The sequence below is a fragment of the Cavia porcellus genome, unplaced genomic scaffold (assembly GCF_034190915.1).
Source record: "Cavia porcellus strain 051 isolate PalLab524CR breed Dunkin Hartley unplaced genomic scaffold, mCavPor4.1 scaffold_14, whole genome shotgun sequence".
Classification (NCBI taxonomy): Eukaryota; Metazoa; Chordata; class Mammalia; order Rodentia; family Caviidae; genus Cavia; species Cavia porcellus.
In genome coordinates this window covers 19,458,506-19,479,481 of record NW_026947497.1, presented here as the reverse complement: position 1 = coordinate 19,479,481, position 20,976 = coordinate 19,458,506, and the positions used below count along the sequence as shown (strand labels likewise).

Below are 20,976 nucleotides of genomic sequence, written 5' to 3'. Positions count from 1 at the left end.
CCAGAACTGAAAGCTAAGTAAACCTCTTTACCAACTTGCCAGTTTCGAGTATTTTGTTGCAGCAACACCAAATGACTTAAGGGATCACTGAATAAATGGCTCTGAGAGAATAGGTACTTGTGGAAAACTATAAGGGTGGATATCAGCTTTATGCCTCATCAAAAATTAAATTCTGGTTTGTTTCACTTAACGATATGGTTTCAAGGTACATTCAGTTTTTCTACAAATGACACAAGCTTAAAATATCACATGTTTTCTCATATGAGAAACTCAAGCTATAAACAACTTAAAGAACAGGATAAAAGATAGGCAACAGGCGACAAGGAGATGTTTGCAAATGACATAGGGATGAAGGGATGGAAAGGGGAAGAGGAAAAAGCAGGTGTGTTATATACACATGCAAAATCCCCATGATGAATGCAATTTTTATATACTGCAAACACGTGCTAATAACAATTTTAAAAAAATAAAACAAGAATATACTTACCTCAAAAAACACCAAAAATTAAATTCTGCATGTATCAAAATTTAAATGTAAAGGATGAAAGCAAAAATAAACTGACAGAAACAGGAGCTGATAAGTATTGAGTATGATTATTAAGGTAGGTAACGAGACACACAAGTGGTGTGTGAAATCCCTCAAGTATGCACAGATCAGCACTAACACTGGTGGAAATGTCCTGATTTGTGAACAATAAGAGTACTTGTTAACATTTTCTGAGTATTTGCTATGTTCTGGGCAATGTTACAAGCACCCTGGATCTACTAAACCACTAATCCCGACAACCCAATGATGAGGATATTGTTACTAGCTTTGCTTTACAGATGAGGCAGTGGAATCACAGAGAGCTGAGGTCATAGGCAAGTTTTGAGCGAAGCCAAGGAATCAATTTAGGCAGCCTGACTCCAGAGTTAAGAGACTTAGTTACCCCACTTTAATACAAAATAATGTTTAGTATTATGTGCGTTTTGAAAATACTAATATTCCAGATTGATAAATATTATGTTTTGACAAAGTTGTATTTGCAGTGATAAGTTTAAGGATTTTATATATTTCTTTTGGAAAAGCTATACAAAAAGATTGCCTTCATGTAACAGTCCACCGAAAAAAACCTAGTATTATTTTTATTTCTTATATAGTTTGCTAACTGGAGAGTATAATTTTGACATCATTGCAAGGCTTATTTAACAATTTAATTTCATAGTATTAAAAAATCACAGAGTGTAGGACAGTTTTAGGCACACACTTCCATTATGCATGAATTATTTTACAAACATGATTGTCAATATTTTATCGCAGAATCGTGGCTGAAATAATTATTCCTTCTATTTATAGTCTGCTTGTATTGAAGATGACAGCAAATGCTGTCACATTGTTTCCTTGACAGACTAAATACATGAACCTCATTATAAATGCACAAATAACCAAATAATGTATGAAATACGCCAGCTTTATGTGAAATGATTACTATGAAGTTAAAGAAGATATAAAACAGCAGATTGCCAACTGTTAATATTCTATAGTATTTTAAAAGGGATCTGTAAGATGAGATAAAATTTTTGTTCAAAATTGAACAAAACTAATAAAAACCTTTTGATTAAGGTGAGGAAAACATAGAAAGTTTCAGTCATAAATGTGTGCAATTCATTTCGGTTTAATTTGAAAGAAACTGAAATCCCCTCGCACGTAAACTGTGCGTAAGCCCTGTGCTTGGCAGGCTGGCTTGGAGATCTTGTTGACACACCTTTCTCATACCTTTTCTTTACTTGGAAGTGCTTTGGGCTGGATTGGGGAGGTTGTAGAGGTATGTGTGGCAGCTAACAGAATTTCTTTGTGGGCTGGGCCCATTTTATTTAAAAAAGAACTTGAGAAACCTATAGGTAGCAGCTGGCTCAGGTTAGTGCTCAGCTTTCTTACATAGAAAGAAAGCAATGCAAAAAAGGGAGAAAATGTTTTTTGCTGGGGAAGAAAAGGTGTGTTTGTTGCTGTGTGATCCTGGGTGATTTTCTCTCTTAAATGCCATGTTGCACTCCGACCTGTTTCATGGTTGGCACATAGTGCAGAAGTAGTTGATTTGGGGAGCAGCTAATATACAGGTTAGACAGGAATAGCTCCACTCACTTCCTAAAGTAAAAGGAATCATGTCCTGGCTGGGGAAGCAGAGGGAAGTAATGTCTTCTGTCAGTGCACTGAGGCTCTTCCGGAGCAAGCTGCTCTGCCATGAGAGGTTCCAAGCCTACCCTGTCATCATGGCAGCTGGAAGGTCCTCACCCAATCTTGCCTTCTACCAGCCCAGGTCTTAACAGTAAGAACAAGCCACTTGAATTTTGGGTCTAGAAGGGGTATGGAGATAATTATGTATAAGCCCTTAATTCGGGGAGCAGAAATGCACAAAAATTAAAGACATGCCCAGTGTTTTATGGCATGGGCAAGCAGGTAATGTTTGGGCCTCTCATGTTTCCAGGCACATTAAAATCTCTCTATAACAGCAGAAGATTTGCAGAAATTTGGAAGAAGAAAAATCACACTGATAAATTTAACTAAGGCGTCAGCAAAATGATGAAACTGTGTCTAGTTGTTTTCCTCTTGCAAAAGATTTTTTTTTCATTTGACAAAATATACACGGTAGAAGAAAGTATGAAGAATTGTAAAATATGTAGGTAGCAGGTGCTGGGGTTTGCATAATGGGTTGTGTGTTCTTCTCATAGGTGAGAAATGGTTCTACCACAGCTGGGGTGGGCGGAGAAACATAATTCTTGTTGATGTATAGTGACAATCACAGCTCACCATCTCAGCCATACAACGTATGAAGCGATCATGATTATGAGGACCCATACATAAGAGGCAGATGGATATCAGCTGACAAGGAAGATGGAAAGCCATGTTTTCATTACTGAGTTATTGCTCTCATAGTGTCACGTAGTTCAACCAACAGTATCTCAAGTGGAGCAAAAAATCCTCAAGACAGTATTAGTATTCGAATGCCACTGGATTCACAAACACCTTGAACATTTTCTTTTTCATTGTGCTTATAAAAAAATGTTGGGACAATCTCTTCACTGCTTAATTGATAACCCATAGCTTTTGAATTCTTGAAAAAATGTTTTAAAGTCTGCTACCTTTAGGGTGCTGGTCATCTTGATGTTTAGATGCTCTGATCCATTAAGGTAAAAATAACAAGCATGTATGAATGAAGTGATTAAAAAAAAAAAAGAGCACTTGCCTTGTTTCCAAGCCAGCAGCAGCCTCTGTCTAGTCTGGAGTAGTGGCTTCAGTAGGGAGAGCTAGGAGATTCTGCTGATGGATTTGCAGTGGTTTCCAGACAGCTGATGGAAAAGTCAGAGCGGGGGGACAACAGCAAGCAGGCACTTATTGACTGGGTAGGTGGAGTTAGCAAAATTAATGTCCAGATATAATTCCAAATCAAGGCTTTAGAATCTCTGACTGAGCATTTCTGTTATGAATGCCTGCTGGTATCATGGAAATGGGCTGTATATTATGACTACAGAGGCAGTCATTCCAAGCCTATACCCTAGCCACTGTGGAGCTGGCATATCTGAAAAGAGAAAATCCTGACATTGCTCACATATACAGTATTGTTGCTTTCTATATAAAACATATTATAATCTATGGAAAGCAATTTTTAATATGTATATGCCTTCCTATAACCATAGCCAAAGTAAATTATTTAATGCTTCAGTTTGCAGGGTAGAGGAGTGATTGCTTGTATCGGTGGCTGCGCCTACCTGTACCCTGTCTCCTCTTTGGGCTCTTTTGGGCCACAGTTCCTGTCATGCGCTGGTCTGCTGCGGAAAGGTGGTCATCCTCGAATACCACACTTCAGGGAAGGTATCTTGGGCACATCAGTTTGTGGAAGGTGAGTTCTTTGGAGGCTGCATTCCTACAGTAGAGAATACTCACAGCAATAGTCTGTCCTGGCAAAGATGAGTTCGCCTCCACCTGGTGGACAGAGCAGTACAGGATGAGTATAGCATTCTGCCTTATTCATTCATCACTGGGATCCTTGGTAATGTGTTTGTATATTCTGTTACCTCTCTGCATAGCTTTCCAAGTCACTAAGAGTCTCTACCAAATACTACACAAAGATCATAGAAAGTCCCTGTTGCTGGTGGTGCTAGTATGAAACAAAGCAGAGCTTTCTCCAGATAGACAGGTGCAGGCCACCAAAGGGAAGAAACTAGCAGAGTCCTGGAGTATAATATTTATGGGATCATCAGCTTAAGAGAGTCAGATGATTCAAAGCATCTTCACTAGAGTTATCCAGGAGATTGTCCATGTGGACAATTCCTGTGGGCAAGAGCATCGGTGCTATGTCCTGTGAGCCCTTGGCCATGGGTGACCTTGACATTTCTTAGGTTCCAGGGGAAGGGCAGGCCCTTAGCACTTCATGGGTATCATTACAAGTCGTGTCCTTGGCCCTCTGGGGACACAGTGTGACACCCTCATATTTGCATGTTCCCTAATGGCCTGGGTATCAATGTTTACAAAGAGGCAGGGATGACCCAGGGGCGCCAGTCCCTATCCCCTTGGTTTCACTAAATGTATTCTGTTGCAGCTGTGGGGTTGGCATTTGAGTCCCGGGTATTGTTTACCTAGGGTCCATCCTCCTGTGCATGTTTTGGGTGTTGAGTGGGTAAGGAGAGCTAGAGATTCTTGAAATAGAGCTGGCTCTCTGGGATGACAATGTATATATGCAAATAAAATGAGGAATGTTTAAAAAATAGATTACATGCTAGAACTGCAGTTTCATTTAATATAAAAATATCTCCAAGGGTGGTATGCACATGTAATACATACAGTGGAATATGTATTGGGGTTCTCCAAAGAAACAGAACCTATAGGATTTCTATGTCCTTTACATGTTCCGTGTGCATTATCCCATTTAATAGACCCTTATTCAAGCACTAGATGCCTTTGTCACATTATCAGTTCAATTTGGCTAAGAAAACAGGCTTTTCAGTATATCATCAGGGCATTTCTAACAATCAGTAACTACCAGATTCAAACCAGAAATATCAAAACATATTTTATATCCAAAATACAACTTTCAGAGGTGGGCAAGACTTCATACAAATTGATTTGCTAGCCCACTAGTGCCTCCAGGGATGGATGCTTTTTCTGTCCTGCCATTACCAAGTCAGCTTTATCCTGTAGCTGGTTATCTTTGAGGATAAAAGCTGGCTGCCTGCAGAAACTGGGATACCAGTCTTATTTGTTTATTTATATATACATGGCATGCATGAGACAGACCCCTTCCCTGTTACAGGTAGTTCCCGAGAGCCTTGTGGCAGATAGTGAGTGCCTGCCATCTCTCAGCTCCATGGTCACCATTCTGTCTTCATCCTAGAGGACATTTAGGCTCCTCTGCTACTCAGCTTCCTGTTAGGTCTCCCCCACTGGCACTAACAAGAGGTTGGAAGATGGGAGAAAGGAAGAAGACTCCTCTGTCTCCTGGCTTCTCTTGGTTCCTTGGGGAGAGGGTGGAGATTGTGAATGCTTGACTCTGTTGGGAAATTCAAGTCCCCTGGAAGCAGGGGCACAGTGGGTGCTTTGGCGGCGTTCCTGACAGTACCCGTGGGGAACACCAGTTGCTCTTTGCTCCCCTAGCCCAGGGAACTTTAATCTTGGGTATCCTCACCTCTGATTTGCATTTTCTATCTATTCATCAGCTTGTGACCAACTGTATTAATTGAATATTAATTTCCCCTTCGTTAGATACCTAGAGTGTTTTTGTGCCTTTTTGGGGGGACACTGCCACACACTCCCTCCTGGACCAAAAAGTAAAAATCATCATAGCCCTTGAAAGAATTTTAGATGATTAAAGATTTGTTTCCTTTGTTCTTCTCTAAGTCACATGAGATGCTGGAGAGACAGAGGGAAGTTCCTAAACAAAGACAGGAGTCTATGAGTAAGGAGGAAATAGGGGTGAGGATTTGGGGCAATCAAAGGTTCTGAGTTCCTCAGCTAGCAAGAGAAGAAGTCAAGATATATGTCTAAGTCCACGCACTCTGTCATATTGAACTGTACTGGGTAGACGGTCTGGGGCCAGGACTGGGACTCAAGCCTGTCCCTTGCCTGTCTGCAGTGCTACCAGCAGGCATCCAGAAATCCTTTAGTCACTAGATCTGGGGGTAAAAGCTCTAGCTATTAAATTGGCCAAATTTTACAAATTAGTTTTTCGCTAAGAAGTAAGCAGTATAGACAAAGTCTACTTTTTATCCTAATTCATTTTCTTCTTGAGGAAGTCTAATTTTAGCCTTGTGTGTATGTGTGTGTGTGTGTGTGTGTGTGTGAGAGAGAGAGAGAGAGAGAGCTCACGGCTCCTGATCATTATCAGCTCATACGGTAACCAGAAGTCTACCATTAGTGGCAACAATTTCACCACTGTCAATATTAAAGTTGTGGTGGACCAAGGATATATAACTTCATAATGCTCAGATTCTTTATTTTGCTGCATGATATAGCATCGATCATGTCTAGAGTCAGCCACAGTGATACCGACTTTTTCCTGTGTTCCTGCTAACTTACTGGAAAGAGCCTGTAGATTAAAGAAATAATGGTTAGCCATAATTAAAATCTGTCACTTAATATTTTTTTTTAGTAATGGATAGATTTGGTGCATCCTGTGTTATGTTTAAGATGTTCTAAACTGAGGACAGAAACTAAAGTGTTTCTCATAGAACTATTCTTAGAGATGAATTCTGGATTTCAAAGGCTACCCACATAGGATATCTCCCACATATCCCTCAAATAAATTTCTTCCTTAGATTTCCCTTCTTCTCTCCTTACCTCCCTTCTTTCTCACTGGAATTCCTAAACGGTTGCATGAGCTTTAACTAGCTTATCACATAAATGTGACTTGTTTCCTGAAGAGTATATTATTCAGTAAGCATTGCATAACCACTAAAGTCATCCTTTTGGGGATGGGGTAAGGGAAGAGGGAAAGGTTTGGTGAGCAAATCTATTGTTGGAATATTACAATAAACATTAGTTAGCTTTACATGATTCTAGCTAGTAAAACAGTTCACTTTACTGCTTCCCAACAGCAATGAACATTCTCATAGATCTTTTTAATTCTCATCTAGAAGGTTGTAATGATATAAACAGCATAAATAGGGGGCGAATCCTAAGGGGTCCACTTGCTTCCCCTACAAATGAACACGATGGTGTATCAGGGTGTGAGGCAGAAGCAATAAAAGTGAGGGTATCAGAGAGACAAAGAGAATGTGGCTGAAATACACCTGAGTCCCTGAGGATCCCTAGGATCACTGGGGCTGAGTCAGACCCTGAATAGCTAGGACGGTGTCCCAGGGCCGGGAAGCTTCCATAGAGTATGAACCTTACCCAGAGCATGGATGGGTGCTTTAGGACATCCCGCTCAAGCGGCAGCTAGCCACATGTAACTCAGCTTTTATGGCTTACAGCACCTGGGAAAGTGCAAAGTTACATAAGAACTTGGTCATATTCATCAAGATCAAAAACACACTTCCTGTCCAGAACATGCTGTAAGGCATTTCCTCCATTTCTTCTTCCTAAGGGTGCTTTATAAGGGTGCATGGAAGTCTCTTTTTCTCTATTTTGCCACTCTTGCTCTTCTGAAACTGCTTCTATCTTATAGATGACTCCATAGGTAAGTTCAGTGGGGGTTATCCTGGGATTAACAGCAAATTTTCACAGTCCTTTTGGGAGTGCATTTGAGAGGTCTGGGCTCTTTAAAGATGGACATTTACAAGTTAAATGAACTCTTCTTTTGCCGCCATCAATTTTCACAGATATCTGTGATGCTTATTATTATGACTTGTGTCTAGATGTCCCCCTCAAAGGCTCATGCAGCCTTGGCATAGGGTGTGGCTTTTCAAAGGTGGCTGAGTCTGGATGTGATGCTGGGATTAAGGAATGTGATTAAAAGCAGTCCACTGATTGGTTGGACATTGTTCTAGCTATGTTGAGTGTAAGTGCTGTACCTGAGCTAGGGCGGGTGGCCTGCATACAGCATAAGGGACAAAAGAGGCTTAACCATCTTCCTTCTACTCACTGTTGGTGTCGCTGTCTTCTGCCATGAACTGTTGCCTCTCTGCCAAGCCAGCTTGTCTTGAAGTCAGCTGCCTGTGCCCTGAAACTGCGGCAAACTGTGAGCTAAATAAACTTTTCCTCTTATAACTTTGAGGGTTGGGTATTTTGTCTCAGCAATGAGAGAAAAGACACTAAGACACTCGTCCTAATTTAAAAAAAAAAAACTCTCCCCATCATAAGTGCAGATGAGGAGCAACAAAGCAGGCAAGGTGATAGGAACCCTGTCCATGCCACAGCAGCCACAGGCCAGGCCCTGGGTGGCCCCAGCACAGTGTCCAGCTGTCTTGAGACCTGTAGAAAGGAGTCTGAGGAGTTGAGAGATACATGAAGCCTGGAGGGGTGGATAAGATGGACAAGTCATGCTGAATGAAGTGGGAGCATGTGTGGGATCCAGCCTGTGGGCAGTGGTGTGAGATCATCATGATACAGCTCTCCCTTCTTATCAGTGCATTCTGATCTCTCTCTCTCTGTCTTTCTCACTTTCTCTGATGTTGAACTCAGGGTCTCATGCAATATTTTTTATTTTGAAACATGATCTTATTAAGTTACCCAGGCTCAAACTTTTCATTTCTCTGTCTCAGCCTCCCGACTAACTGAGATTACAGGCATGTGCCCACACTCTTGTCTGGGAGGGCCCTTTCTCTATTTGCTGAAACTATCTAAGCTCTTTTCCATAGTGGCATCCTGTCAGACTTTTAAAATGCTTGGACTATCTATCTATCTATCTATCTATCTATCTATCTATCTATCTTTCCATATATTTTCATTTATGTACATATTTAGAAAAAGGAAGATTGTGTCTTATTCCTATTGAGTCATTTATATAATGGAAACCAAACTTCAAACCATTTTAGGAGTTATATAAATATCACTAGAGGCTAAAAAGCACTGGGAACATCAATAAATATAATGGTATTTTTTGTGGCAGCAATATTATTTTAAATATAAATTCCATTGAGAGTGGAGATGAGGATTTATTAGTTAATATTTACAAATCCATTTAAGCTGCAGAGATAAATGCGTAATGTAAATAGCTGCAGTTAGGAAAGCTAAACCGGGTTTGAGCTTGATCTCTCGGCCTCTTTGGTCAGCATTCTGCCGGTAAACACACTGGCTCAGTTGAAGTTTTGACCTTCCTGATTTCAAAGAAGGAGCTGAGATGTGTTTACACAGAAGGTATTATATATCTCTTGAAATTTGCTTCTTTCTAGATTTATGCTCAAACAATATGGCATTGATCTGATGATCATGCATAAGAAAAGTGTGCTTTTCCTGATAAGGTAGCATAACAGAGAGCATGGGGGGCAGGCCACATCCCTGGGTCGTTTCCTGGTTCTGCCTTTAGCGGGTCACTAAACCTGTCTCCTTCAATTTCATCCTTTGAAGTTTCGGCAATGTGCGCAAAGGCATGCGCCTTTCCCACCAGACACCTTGGTGATTATGAGTGCTTGTCCTGTGCCAAGTATATGAGTAATACTTTCTTCGTCAGTCAGCATGTTCATCTGTGAGCTGCCATTAACACTCACTAGCCACCATAAGAAGGCAACGTCCTGGGAAACCAGAGGAACCTTATGGAATGGGAAGGAGCTGGAGAACAAGGTTTGGGAAAAGGGTGGGCGTGGAGTGTGCTGCAGAGGTAGACACGAGCAGTGGCCACGTCACTCCTGGAGCCGTTCTGGTTTGCAGAATACCAGGAATGCATCAAACCCCTCCACACAGTCCCTCCTGGTCTGCCATTTTCCAAGTCCTGGAATCAAAGGTGTTTGGCTGACTCTGCCTGCCCTCCTCCCCCAGCTGTGTCAGGGCGGTAGAAGCTATATCCTATCCCCTTGGTTTCCATAATGGGAGGAAGCAATGGGATATAGACACTGGGATCTGGCCTCTTGCCAAGATTACATAAAATGCAGAATTCTACCAGGAGGAACATGTGGTGCTTAGGGTAGAAGTGTGTGGATTCTGGGAAGTCTGAAAAATGATACATCTTTGTTAAATTTATGCACGACTTCAAGTTTTTCCTCATGGCCTCATATGCAGCAGCATGTTGACTAATGTTTAATGACTGACTCTCTGGTCCTGATTTATAGCACTTGTCTATGTCTCAGGGTAAATGGAAAATTCCAAGCTACCAACACACATCATTGGATGTAGCTGGAAAGAGATGTGCAGTCTCTGACAGCATCTCTAACACAAGCTATGACAGACTACACCACCCCAAGTGCACTGATAAGGAGAAATCAGTCAATTACTAAATAATCAATTAATTACTAAGCAGTAATTAGGAAATGATTAGTTTTGATCATGTATTACCATTATTATTAACAGTTTGTGAGTTTATATAACTGAATTTCTAATAACTTTGTTTTAATAATTGACTTGAAAAATGTAACAATTAGTTCATGTAAGTCATTATAAGTCAGCTCTAACATACTGTTGCCTATGCAGTGGATCAATATAATATTATTGAGACAGAGAAAGAGAAATTCCATGCACAATAAGATGGTTAGAAGAACACTCAGTGTACACCAGGCCCCGTGTTGCATTCTCAATCTCTACCTGAGGGGACTGCTTGGAGAAAAGCCCTAGAAACTTCTAACAGTAGCCTGTAACATTAGAGACCTCAAGGTAATAGACTCATAGTAGTACCTGACCTTTATATAGTGAAACACTTTCTTAATTAATAGCCCATTCATTTTTGAACTTTACAACAAATCCAAAGGAAAGGTAAATATGGTATGGTACAGATCAGCAGACTGAGTGATGCAGAGAAAAAGTAACCATGAACAGATGGAGCCAAAATTAGAATTAGATCCTGGGGACTTCCAGTTCATAGCTTTTTCTATACCTTCCTGTCTCTCTGAATAACCTGCCATAAGTGGAACAGACACTTATTATAGACTGCCCATTATGTAACCTGGCGTTAGACAGGCCTCACCTCCTGAACTCATGTCAGAGTTTCTCGTGTATCTTCTCAAATAAAGAATAACATGCAAATCAGGTGTGGCAGTACATGCCATTAATGCCAGTACTCTGGGAGGCTGAGGCAGGAGGATCATACATATGAGCAGTTTAGCAACAAGTGAGACCCTGTCTCAAAAGGAAAGAAAAGCCAAGCCTGGATTCAGTCTCCAGGACCACAAAATGAACTAACAAACTACAAAAGTTGGAGGTCCATGAAATGGAAACGATAACCTGTTGAGATAGCCAGATTCTGAGATGGCCCCAGTAATCTTCACCCTCTGCTGTACTCTACTCTGGACTCCTCACTGAGTCGGTCTGATCTATGTGGCCAATGTGACATGGCGGAAATGTTGGCATGTTACATTAGAAGCTAGAGGTAAGGAGCACTGCGGCTTCTGCCTTGATCTGTTGGACCACTTCCGCCGGAAGCCAGCCGAGGTGGCCCAGTGCACAAGTCCACGTGCCCTGAGCTCCCCACCAACCATCAGCCTCCTCACCAGAGGTGTGTGTGGCCACCTTGAAGCGAACATCTCACAGTAACTCTTTGGAGAAACCCCAAGCTACAATCACCTAGCACAACGCTCCCAAATTCTTGATTCCTAGAAACTTGAAATAACTACTTTACTTTTAAGTCACTAAATTTGGTGCAACTTGTTATGCAGTAATAGACACACAATTTCTTTCAAAGCATAACCGTATGGGCTACAGGTGACCTCAATCAAACACAGAGAGGTGTCAGGAGCGTCATGGAACACACTGTGTACCCCTCCTCCCCTCTTTTCATTAAACAAACTAATTTCAAGCCACATTTAAAAGCTCTGTACTTTTGGCACGCGTTTTGCTCTTCAGGCTCTTCTTAAGGACAGATTGTGCAAAAACAGAAAAAAAATGCACTCAATCTGAGCGCACCTGCAGGTCTGAAGAGGGAGGCGGCTTGAACAGAGTCGCCCAGGCACCGTGGTCTCTCTCATAGCACGAGGTCATCTCAGGGCCCTTCATCCCGCGTCCCCAAAGGTGCCTTTAATCCTTTTGCATCTTTGGACCATGGTGTCTCCTACGTTTCCGGAAAACTGGAAAGGGGGGGGATAGTGATAACGAAGGGAGTTAATTAGCAAGCGAAGGGACTAGGGGACCCTGTTGATGTTGGCAGTGGACCTCCCACTGTTGCTTGCAGGACGCCAGCCCCTACCCCGCTGGGGATCTGAGCAGCGCCCTCTCCCGCGTCCCGCCCGCTGAAGTTCGCTCCTGGAGAAACCGGCTGGCGCCCTGAGGCGCGCAGAGGAGGATCTCAGCAGAGCCGCGGGCTCGCGCGCTTCGGGGCAAGTCGGAGCCAGGATTGCAGCCGCCTCTTGGCGCGGGTCCTCGGAGCTGGCAGAGGCGGAGCGCCGAGCCCGAGCCGCGCGGAAGAGAGCGGGAGGAGGGCGCCAGCGGCGCCCCTGGCCCCGCGGCTGCAGCCAGCGCGCAGTGCGCGCCGCCTCCGGACCTGGGCGCCTCCAGCATGGAGTGGGAGCTCAACTTGCTGCTCTACCTGGCCCTCTTCTTCTTTTTGCTCTTTCTACTTTTCCTCCTGCTCTTCGTGGTCATCAAGCAGCTGAAGAACTCCGTGGCCAGCACGGCCGGGACGCTGCAGCCAGGACGCCTCTCTCTGCACCGCGAGCCCTGGGGCTTCAACCACGAGCAGGCGGTGTGAACCTCGAATCCTCTCCCGCGTCGCCTCCCCGCTTCCAGGTGCGGGGCTCGGCGGCGCTGGAGGTCGGTTCCCGCTGGAGAGCAGCCGCCGAGGGATGGATGTGTCAGTCCTCCCTGGAGGCCCCGGGCTCGTGGCGCCCTCGCATGCAATGGGCTGCGAGTGTACAGAGTCTGGCCTGGTGTGCATTTCTCCAGGAAGCCTGGTCCGGGCCGAGAAGAGTTGGAGGAAAGAGGTTAGCCTTTGAGGCTGGAGTGGTTTGGGCGCCTGCAACCTCTTCTTTCTCAAGATCCCTGGGCATTTGTAGCCATGGGGTGGAAGATTATATTTTTTAGCTAAGTTAGCCCAGCCACTTCCAAACAAAAGCAATCTAAGAAGTCAACTGATAGAGATTTGGGACGGGCAGTTGGAGGAAACAGGGCACATTTGATGAAATGTTTCAAATATTGCCTTAATGTCTGCCTTTCTAGAGGCAGCAAATGGACTTGAACTCTCGGAGCAGGGGAGAGAGAATTCTTGCCTATTCTGACTCTGTTCTCGTATTCTAGCCTGGAGTTGGCTAACCTGGGTGGGCCCCAGACTAACAGTCAGTCGGCAGGTGCCTCTGAGTTGGCAGGTCTGTGACCTTTTTGTGATGGTCTGCAGGGTCCTGAACATGGTGTAAGACATTAGGAAAAAGAGAACCAGCGAACAGTCTTGTGGTGAGGTTCAATGGTTAGACCATTTACCATTTACCGAAAGGTTGCTCACCTGTGTGCAGCAACCACTGGCCAGACAATGTTAGTTTAGGAATTAACATCATCCTCCAGGTGTTTTTTCCCAGATTTACTTCACCGGGAGAGGAGCTGCTGTTGCTGTCAGGAGCCCCAGGGACTACAGTTCTGCATACTGCCTGGAACCCACTGGAAGGCCGGAAGGATGGCGAGGAAGCTGTCTGTGTTGTAAGTTGAGACAACGTATGCTTGTATGTTGCCCTGGCCTCAAGACTAACCTTAACTCTAATGGTTAAATTTCCAAAGATCCAGGGCCTCAGGGAGTGAAGGGTCAGGATGGGAGAAATGGGTACTGTGAACTAAAACGCTGGCTTCCCACTCACAGCTGACAAGCTTCTGCTGGAACCGAGAATCCACACTGATTTCTCATTCCCTGAAAGAATCAGTGTCTAGGTAGGGGATTATGGAAATCAGAAAGAGATGTAAGAGTGTTTGCAATTTTCATAATCATTCTGCTCTTTTTGAAAACAGTGCAGGGGTTTTTGAACTGAAATAAGTGTTGTCTTCAGTAAAAGCCGATTGGGGTTTAGTAATGTTAGATACGAAGCAAGGCCATGTACAGAGGGTAAAACCAGTGAAATACTAAGTTTTGCCTAGATTGATAAAACTAAAGTGAAATGGAAGGAATTATTTTGGTAATTCAAGCAAATAGAAAATAGTCCCACTTTGGTGAGTAATTATGGGGAAAGTTTTTGGCTTTCAGCATTTGGAGGATTTTACTCAATTTTTAAAATTTGACTTTGTCAAAATAAATGTGTTCTTAAAAAAACTAAATGATTTCTTGTAACTTAACATCACGAGCATATTCTCACATCTGTATCATCTCTCTATCAGACTTAATTGGAATATCCGGTTGAAACTCCACTGTGAATCCGTATTGTGCTTTGGACAATAGTTCTCTAATCGGTTGATGACTCTGCACTGGCATTTAATTATTGGGTTGTGCAGTTAATATGAACATTGGAGATGAATGTGGGAGTAATTAGCAATTATGGTTGTTTATAAGGATAGAAAGCAATCATTTCATACTTTATAAATAGTCAGAATGCAAATAATTTTAACTACCTGCTTAGCTTCTTGATTTTGTAATCCTTTAATCTTCTTAGCAGTCTCACTGATGTCCAGCAGCTTAACCTGTCCTGAGTTTGCCTAGCAGGAGGCTGTAGAGAACTCTGGGTGAGTAGTTTTTTGTTATCTTGGTGCAAGCCAACCTCTCTGCTGCCTCTTGACTCGGAAAGGTTCCTACCTTGTCTTTCCAGCCTGTTTCCTACGCCATTTCATAACCTCCATGTAAACTGATTCATTTATTACCGTTATTGTTAATTCAGCAAAAAATGAATATTTATTCCTATTATCCCTGTTTGCTTGGAGTTTGGCCCTAATAACAACGGAAGTTCTTCACATCTGTTACTGTTACTTGTTACTGTTGGTCTCCTGCCTTGCCATTGCTTTGTTAGGGACTGTGCTTTTTGAAACATTTGACACCTGCATATGAATTAATTACCTTTTCTGTTCACATTTTCTAATTATGTGGCACAGTTTACATACCACAAGGAGGCTCCCCCGATGAGAACATGCTGAAGGTTCATTGCTTCACTTTTCTTTCCACGTAGGATCTAGAAAGGACTTTATTACATGCAGGGTTAACAGCAAACAGGTCTGTATAGAACAAAATCTCTTTACAACACTGAAAGCTACCACTACAGTTCCAGTGCACACATTCCTTGGATTTTTTTTCAGTTGCTTAAAAAAAAAAAAAAAACAAACACTGCACAACATGTGGTGTTCACAAAATCTGAAGCTCACAACTAAACCTTTACCTTTTCTTATCCATTATTTCAAACTTCATTCTTCCATGGCCAGCTAAGACTGATCTCTCAAGCCAAACTATTTTTGAACTCACATTTTTGGCTACCTGGATAAATGTTTGGCCTAGATTTAGTGCTCTGGCATCCATAATGGTCTAGGTTTCAGACTTTTACGTATTGGGGACTCAAGCCACTGATGACATCTTGGTTCTGACAATCATTATGTCAAGTCTACTTTTAGGGTAAATGTGAATTAGACATTACAGGATTTACAAAGTAAGGAACAGTTAAATGTTCATGTCATAAGTGACTTGATTATGAAGTATTTCTGTTTTATTTTCAATTTCCATTTTTAGCACTAGAAGGTGAATTGAATTTCTTACACTAAAAGGAAATGAGCCACAATTCTGTAATTCAGTATTAATATTTTATTTCAATTTTTCTTGTTTCTTCGTTGCTTATAAACTTCAGCTGTTTAAAATGACTTCCAATCTTCTTAGGATGATCTTGATTGTTTCATTAATTGCCAAACTTGTGAGTGCCATGGACCTATAGTTCTACTTGGAAATATACCATTTTGAGTTGAATGGGAATGACATCACATGTACACCTGCAAAATCTAAAGTATTTAATAAAGTAGATTTGTATGCCTGAACTTCAATTTTAGGGCACAGCTGCAGATGCAGGGCTGATGCCATCTGGTGTGACTCTACAGAATGAGAGATAAAATTTACTCAGAGCGTGCCATGCACTCACTGGCTTTTCTGGGAATGACAAGGTGCCAGGATTTGTTTTTGGTTCACTTGCAGGGGTGGAAACTTGGAACTAGGTAAGTAAAGAATATGCAATATCTTATTTTTAACATGACATTCCATGTTCTTGATTTTGTCTATAATTTCAAAATAAGCACACTAGAGTTAAAGTTTAAATGATTAAAATTGTAAGCATTGTAAGTGGTTAAACCATTTAGGATACTTGTAAATATTTATTTTTACTAAGTCATACTTACCAATCTAGGGACTTGTAGGGTAATCGATAGACTAATATAGTACATAGAAAGTATCTGCAGAGTTATGTATTTTGTTTTTAATTTTTGTAGCTTGTCTGAGGTACTCATGCTTGTTTAAGCTAAATCCACAATTAAGATCATTAGATGCCACTGTCAGATATCTGTGTCACACACAGGGTAAGTTAAGAGTTGAGCTAAAGATCTTTGATATAGATTCTTGTTTTGTTTGAATTAGTGAAATAAATCCTTCGACTCTCCATTCTTATTTTGTCTACACAAAATAAATAAAGTAATAGATCAATGCTGATCTGATTGAGTAATGAGTATCTTACCATATAGGGATACAGGAACTTGGATATTCAGAGGTAGACAGACACTTGTGTTTGGAAAGTAATCAGAACATAATAGGAGCTTGGAAATGGTTCCTGATGGATTAAGCTTTAAACATCCACTTTTTTTTTTTTTTGAATAGCAGCTACTTTGTTTAATGAACCTGACTGCTTCTGCTATTCTTGGTCTTTACAGACAGATGCTTAAGACATGCATGGATTTGAGTTAAACATCTTCATACTCAACTTTTGTTTTATCAGTATAATTATCTGAAGTTACTTGAATGTTTGAATTGGGAAATGTTCTTTGGGCAAGGTTTGTTTTTTAACTTTTAGTTTTACTTTCCTGTGGGGAAGGAAGATGAATTATTATCTTGCAAATGCAGTAGGAAGTTTTTGGCTTCACCAAATTAAAGATTTGTTCTTTTCTTAGATAACTCTCATTTGATGTGAAATGGAGACAGAAAACTGCCAGAATTTGTGTTGGCTTTTCCCTCTAGGTTCCAAGATGGTTTCTGTAGCTCCCACAAAAAGAAGGAAGGCACTCAAGGGAAAGCACATCCTTGCAGTTTGGATGCATTTCCTTTTAAAGAGTTTCTCAGCAGCTTAACTTTTGCTTGTATTTCATGGGCAGAAACTGTGTTAATGGATGCAAGACTGCTTGAGAAATGTAGTTTTTGAGCTTTCAATGAAAATCTGGGTTTTCTTGGTAATAAGGATATTAGTGAGTCTTCAGGGGACAACTAACTAGTGGTCTATGCCCTGGATATAAAATATACTCTCACAGAAGCACAATATTTGAAACAGATCAAGACAGTGGCTTCCTCACTGGCAAAACTCCAAGCAACACTGCTCAGCTCTGCATGAGCAGAGTGAAGACATGCCAGGTTTTCTCATGAAACACTTGTCAGCTCTGATCTCTCTGCCCTGCTTCAGGATTCGCTACAGCAAGACCATGAAGATCTGTACATTTTCTTGGTGGACGTGATCTCCTTACAGAGGTCAAATATAGAATAAACAACGTTCTACTTTGCTGCTTCCTCATATGTATCATTTATCTTCTCAGTTTTCCTGACATTTAGATTTGGGTGGAATCTAGAGTGTGTATTTGATCCCTGTAAATGACCATCGCTTGCATATGCAAAGAAAGAGGACCTTACTTCCTTCTGTGACTCCACACCAATCTAGGAATATCCTGGGAGAAGAATTGCCTCTCAAAGCTGCTTCCACAAGCAGCCTACACCCTGGCTAAGCAAAAGGAGAAGAAACACTTCCCACATCCAGGGCTGTCCAAAAGAACTTTCTGTGATGATAGAAATGTTCTATATCTGCAGTGTCCAATATGGTAACCAGTAGTAAACACTTAAAATGTGGCTAGTGTGACTGAGAAAGTAAAATGCAGATTTTATTGAATTTTAATTATTTTCATTTTAAATAGCTACATGAGGCTAGTGGCTATTGTAATGGACAGTGCAGTCCACGTCTTTCTTTGTGTGTATGCGTATGTGTGTGTGTTAGAACTAATAGGAGAGAGGCGGGCCAGTCATGTGCTTACATCCCATGCTCTTCATTGTTTAATTTGTCACTTGTTTCCCAGAGTAAAGGGGTAGTAGTATTATAGAGAACTAAACTCAAGCTGTTATGTAACATCTGTACATTGCATATCTTTCTATAACAAATAGAATGGTCTCTTGGGAATAGATCTCGTGCCTGATTGCAGTGACACTTAACTAATGAAATACACAGCAGTGCTGGTCCACTAACCTTCCTAGTGACTGTGTTCCTAGTCAGAGTGATTTAGCTGAAGCTATTTTGTTTTAATCGTGCAATTTGTTCTGTTACTTTATTTTTATAATATTATGATTGCTAAATGATTATTCTGTGGCTGTTTTTCAAAATATGTCAGTGGTTTATATTTTTGTGAAATAAATTATTATATGCAACTCATTTTTTCATGTGATTTCTTTTTGTGGGAGTGAATTATTATTACCTATACTTTGTCAAGAATTAGTGAGGTTAATACAAAGAAAATTTAACTTTTATATCAGATATCTTTTTAAAGTTTATGTCATTTAATCTTATCTATTTAAAAATTAAATAAGTATTCATCATGTTCAAAATTGGTGTAAAATGTGGGGGTTTCAGTGGTAGTGGATTACTTTTTTTAAAAAAAGTAATATTGTTTTTCTATTCGAAACATAAATTGGACCTTATTTATTTATAAGTTCTCTGTGTTGAGTTGCTTGTCTTTCATTAAGTATAAGAACTCTTGATATCTACTAGACGTAGTTCTTAAACATATATGTTTTGCAAATATTTTTTTTACTCAGTTTGTGGATATCCTATTCATTATCTTAGCTATGCTTTTATGAGATGTATTTTAAATTTTGAAGTTTAATTTACCCACTTTTCCCCTTTATGTTTATGATATTCTGTGTCCTACAAGACTTTTGCCTACACTCTATTCTGTACTATGTCTACTCTGTGCTTCCTTCTAAGCTAGAAGTATGATTTTAATATTACTAGATGTGTTTCATCTTGAAATAATTTTTGCTTATGGTGTGAGATGGAGAATTTCTTTTTCATATCTCTTTTTTCAGTTATCTCTTTTTTTTACTTCTTTTCCTCATTTGTTGAAAAGACGTTACTCCTGGATTACTTTGATGGGATTGTCAATATCAAATAACTGTATAAGGGTGAGTCTGTTCTGGGTTTGCTTTTCTATTCAATAGAAAAGCCTCTTTATGCCATTTCTTTACTGCCTTGACTGTGGTTTTGTATTAACTTCTTGATATAACATATTACATATTACAAATATGTATATTTGTAACATATTACAAATCTGAACTTTCATAATAAACTTCTCAAAGGCAGAGCCTGTACACATGAAGAGGCTTGGGTAATTTCAGTTGAAAATGGCTAAATTCAATGAGAAAACCTGATGTCATGTTTCCTTTATTCCTGTAAGCTTGAGTCCACATTTGGGATGGTACTTGATCGAGAGAGATGCCCTCATGTACCCATCTATCATACTGAGTAGGAAGTATCCTCTTTATTGCTATCATCATTGACAGCAGATAGCTTTCAAAATCTAGAACTATAAGGATATACACTAAAATATCTGTATGATATTTTACTGATGTATTGGTCAGCTTTTCATTGTTATGGCCAAAATGCCTGACATGTACCACTTAAAGGAGGAGATATTTATTTTGGTTTACAGTTTTAAAGTTCAATTCCACGTTTGGTTAGTATCTTAGTCACTTTTCTTGTTGCTAAGACAGAATATATGGCATCCAGAGTTAAAGGAGGAAAGGTTTATTGGCTCACAGTTTGCAGAGATTTCAGTCCATAGCTGACCGTTTCTAAGGCAAGGGTGGCAGGGGAGAAACGGGCCATGGTGTGGCAGGGCAGGCAGGAGGCAGCAAAGCGGCAAGCAGGGTGCAGCAGGCACTAGCAACAGTAAGTGATAGCAGCAGCCCTCTTTCTGTCCCTTAAAGTCCACCTGGGACACACACCCTTACTGTAGATAGCACCTACACCTAGGGTGAGCCTTCCTATTATCCACACCCCAATTATGTCAAACCAATCTGTGGGTTAGTAATCACATACTATTAATGCCAGCATCACACACTCGAGATGTAGCCACCTCTGAAAAGCCCCACCCATGCATGAGAGTTTGGGGGGACACAGACACAAGCCATAACAGTTGGCTCCAAAGCAGAAGTGTCATGGTGGCAGGATGTGGTGGAGCAAAGTAGCTCACTTCGTGGAGGGCAGAAGCAAAGCAGCAGAACAGTAATCGAGAGCAAGAGGCCCAGGACCAGGTATGCTGTAGCTCCCAAGGCCATGTGCCCACAGCACTATCCAGAAGTGCATTTTACTGTTTCTTAACCTGGTCAACTTATGGCTTAACCACCACCAGGAATATGAATACAAAATTTACTTTCCTACTCTTGTGAGCAGATTTCCCCCCATGTATATGTAATGTACATTGCTTAGAATACCTTTGTATGGAGATCTCTTCAAATTTGTTTGATTTCTGCAGTTGAATAGGTTGGTTGAAGGTAAATGAAGTATTTAACTTAAATTTAAATTAAAGTTCATTTGTTAAAAATGATTAAAGACTAAGCCAGCCGTGGTAGCTCATGCCTGTAATCCCAGCAGTCGAGAGGCTGAGGTAGGAGAATCGTTGCGAGTTCGAGACCAGCCTGGGCTACAAAGTGAGCACAAGGCCAGCCTGAACTGCATAGCAAGATGCCATCTCAAAAAAAAAAAAAAAAAAGGATTGAGGACTGAAATGGCCATTAGGAAGGA

At 41.0% G+C, this 20,976-nt stretch overlaps 1 protein-coding gene and 1 pseudogene across 4 annotated transcripts; both read left to right on the top strand.

The window, feature by feature from the left end:
• Positions 1-3,727: 3,727 nt before the first annotated feature.
• On the top strand, positions 3,728-4,343 carry LOC100722573 (GTPase RhebL1-like; annotated as a pseudogene).
• Positions 4,344-11,962: 7,619 nt separating this feature from the next.
• Smim43 (small integral membrane protein 43) lies at positions 11,963-18,606 on the top strand. Of its 4 annotated transcripts, none has more exons than XM_063260724.1 (5): positions 11,963-12,781; positions 13,564-13,681; positions 14,620-14,689; positions 15,989-16,150; positions 17,160-18,606. In XM_063260724.1, the coding sequence occupies exon 1, from the start codon at positions 12,552-12,554 to the stop codon at positions 12,741-12,743; it is 192 nt and encodes a 63-aa protein (XP_063116794.1). In that variant the 5' UTR covers positions 11,963-12,551; the 3' UTR covers positions 12,744-12,781; positions 13,564-13,681; positions 14,620-14,689; positions 15,989-16,150; positions 17,160-18,606. The 4 variants fall into 4 exon arrangements, 3 of the variants coding, with proteins under 3 accessions (XP_063116794.1, XP_063116793.1, XP_063116792.1); XM_063260723.1 differs by having other exon boundaries at positions 11,964-12,781; positions 13,550-13,681; XM_063260722.1 differs by having other exon boundaries at positions 11,970-12,975; positions 13,550-13,681.
• Positions 18,607-20,976: the final 2,370 nt, after the last annotated feature.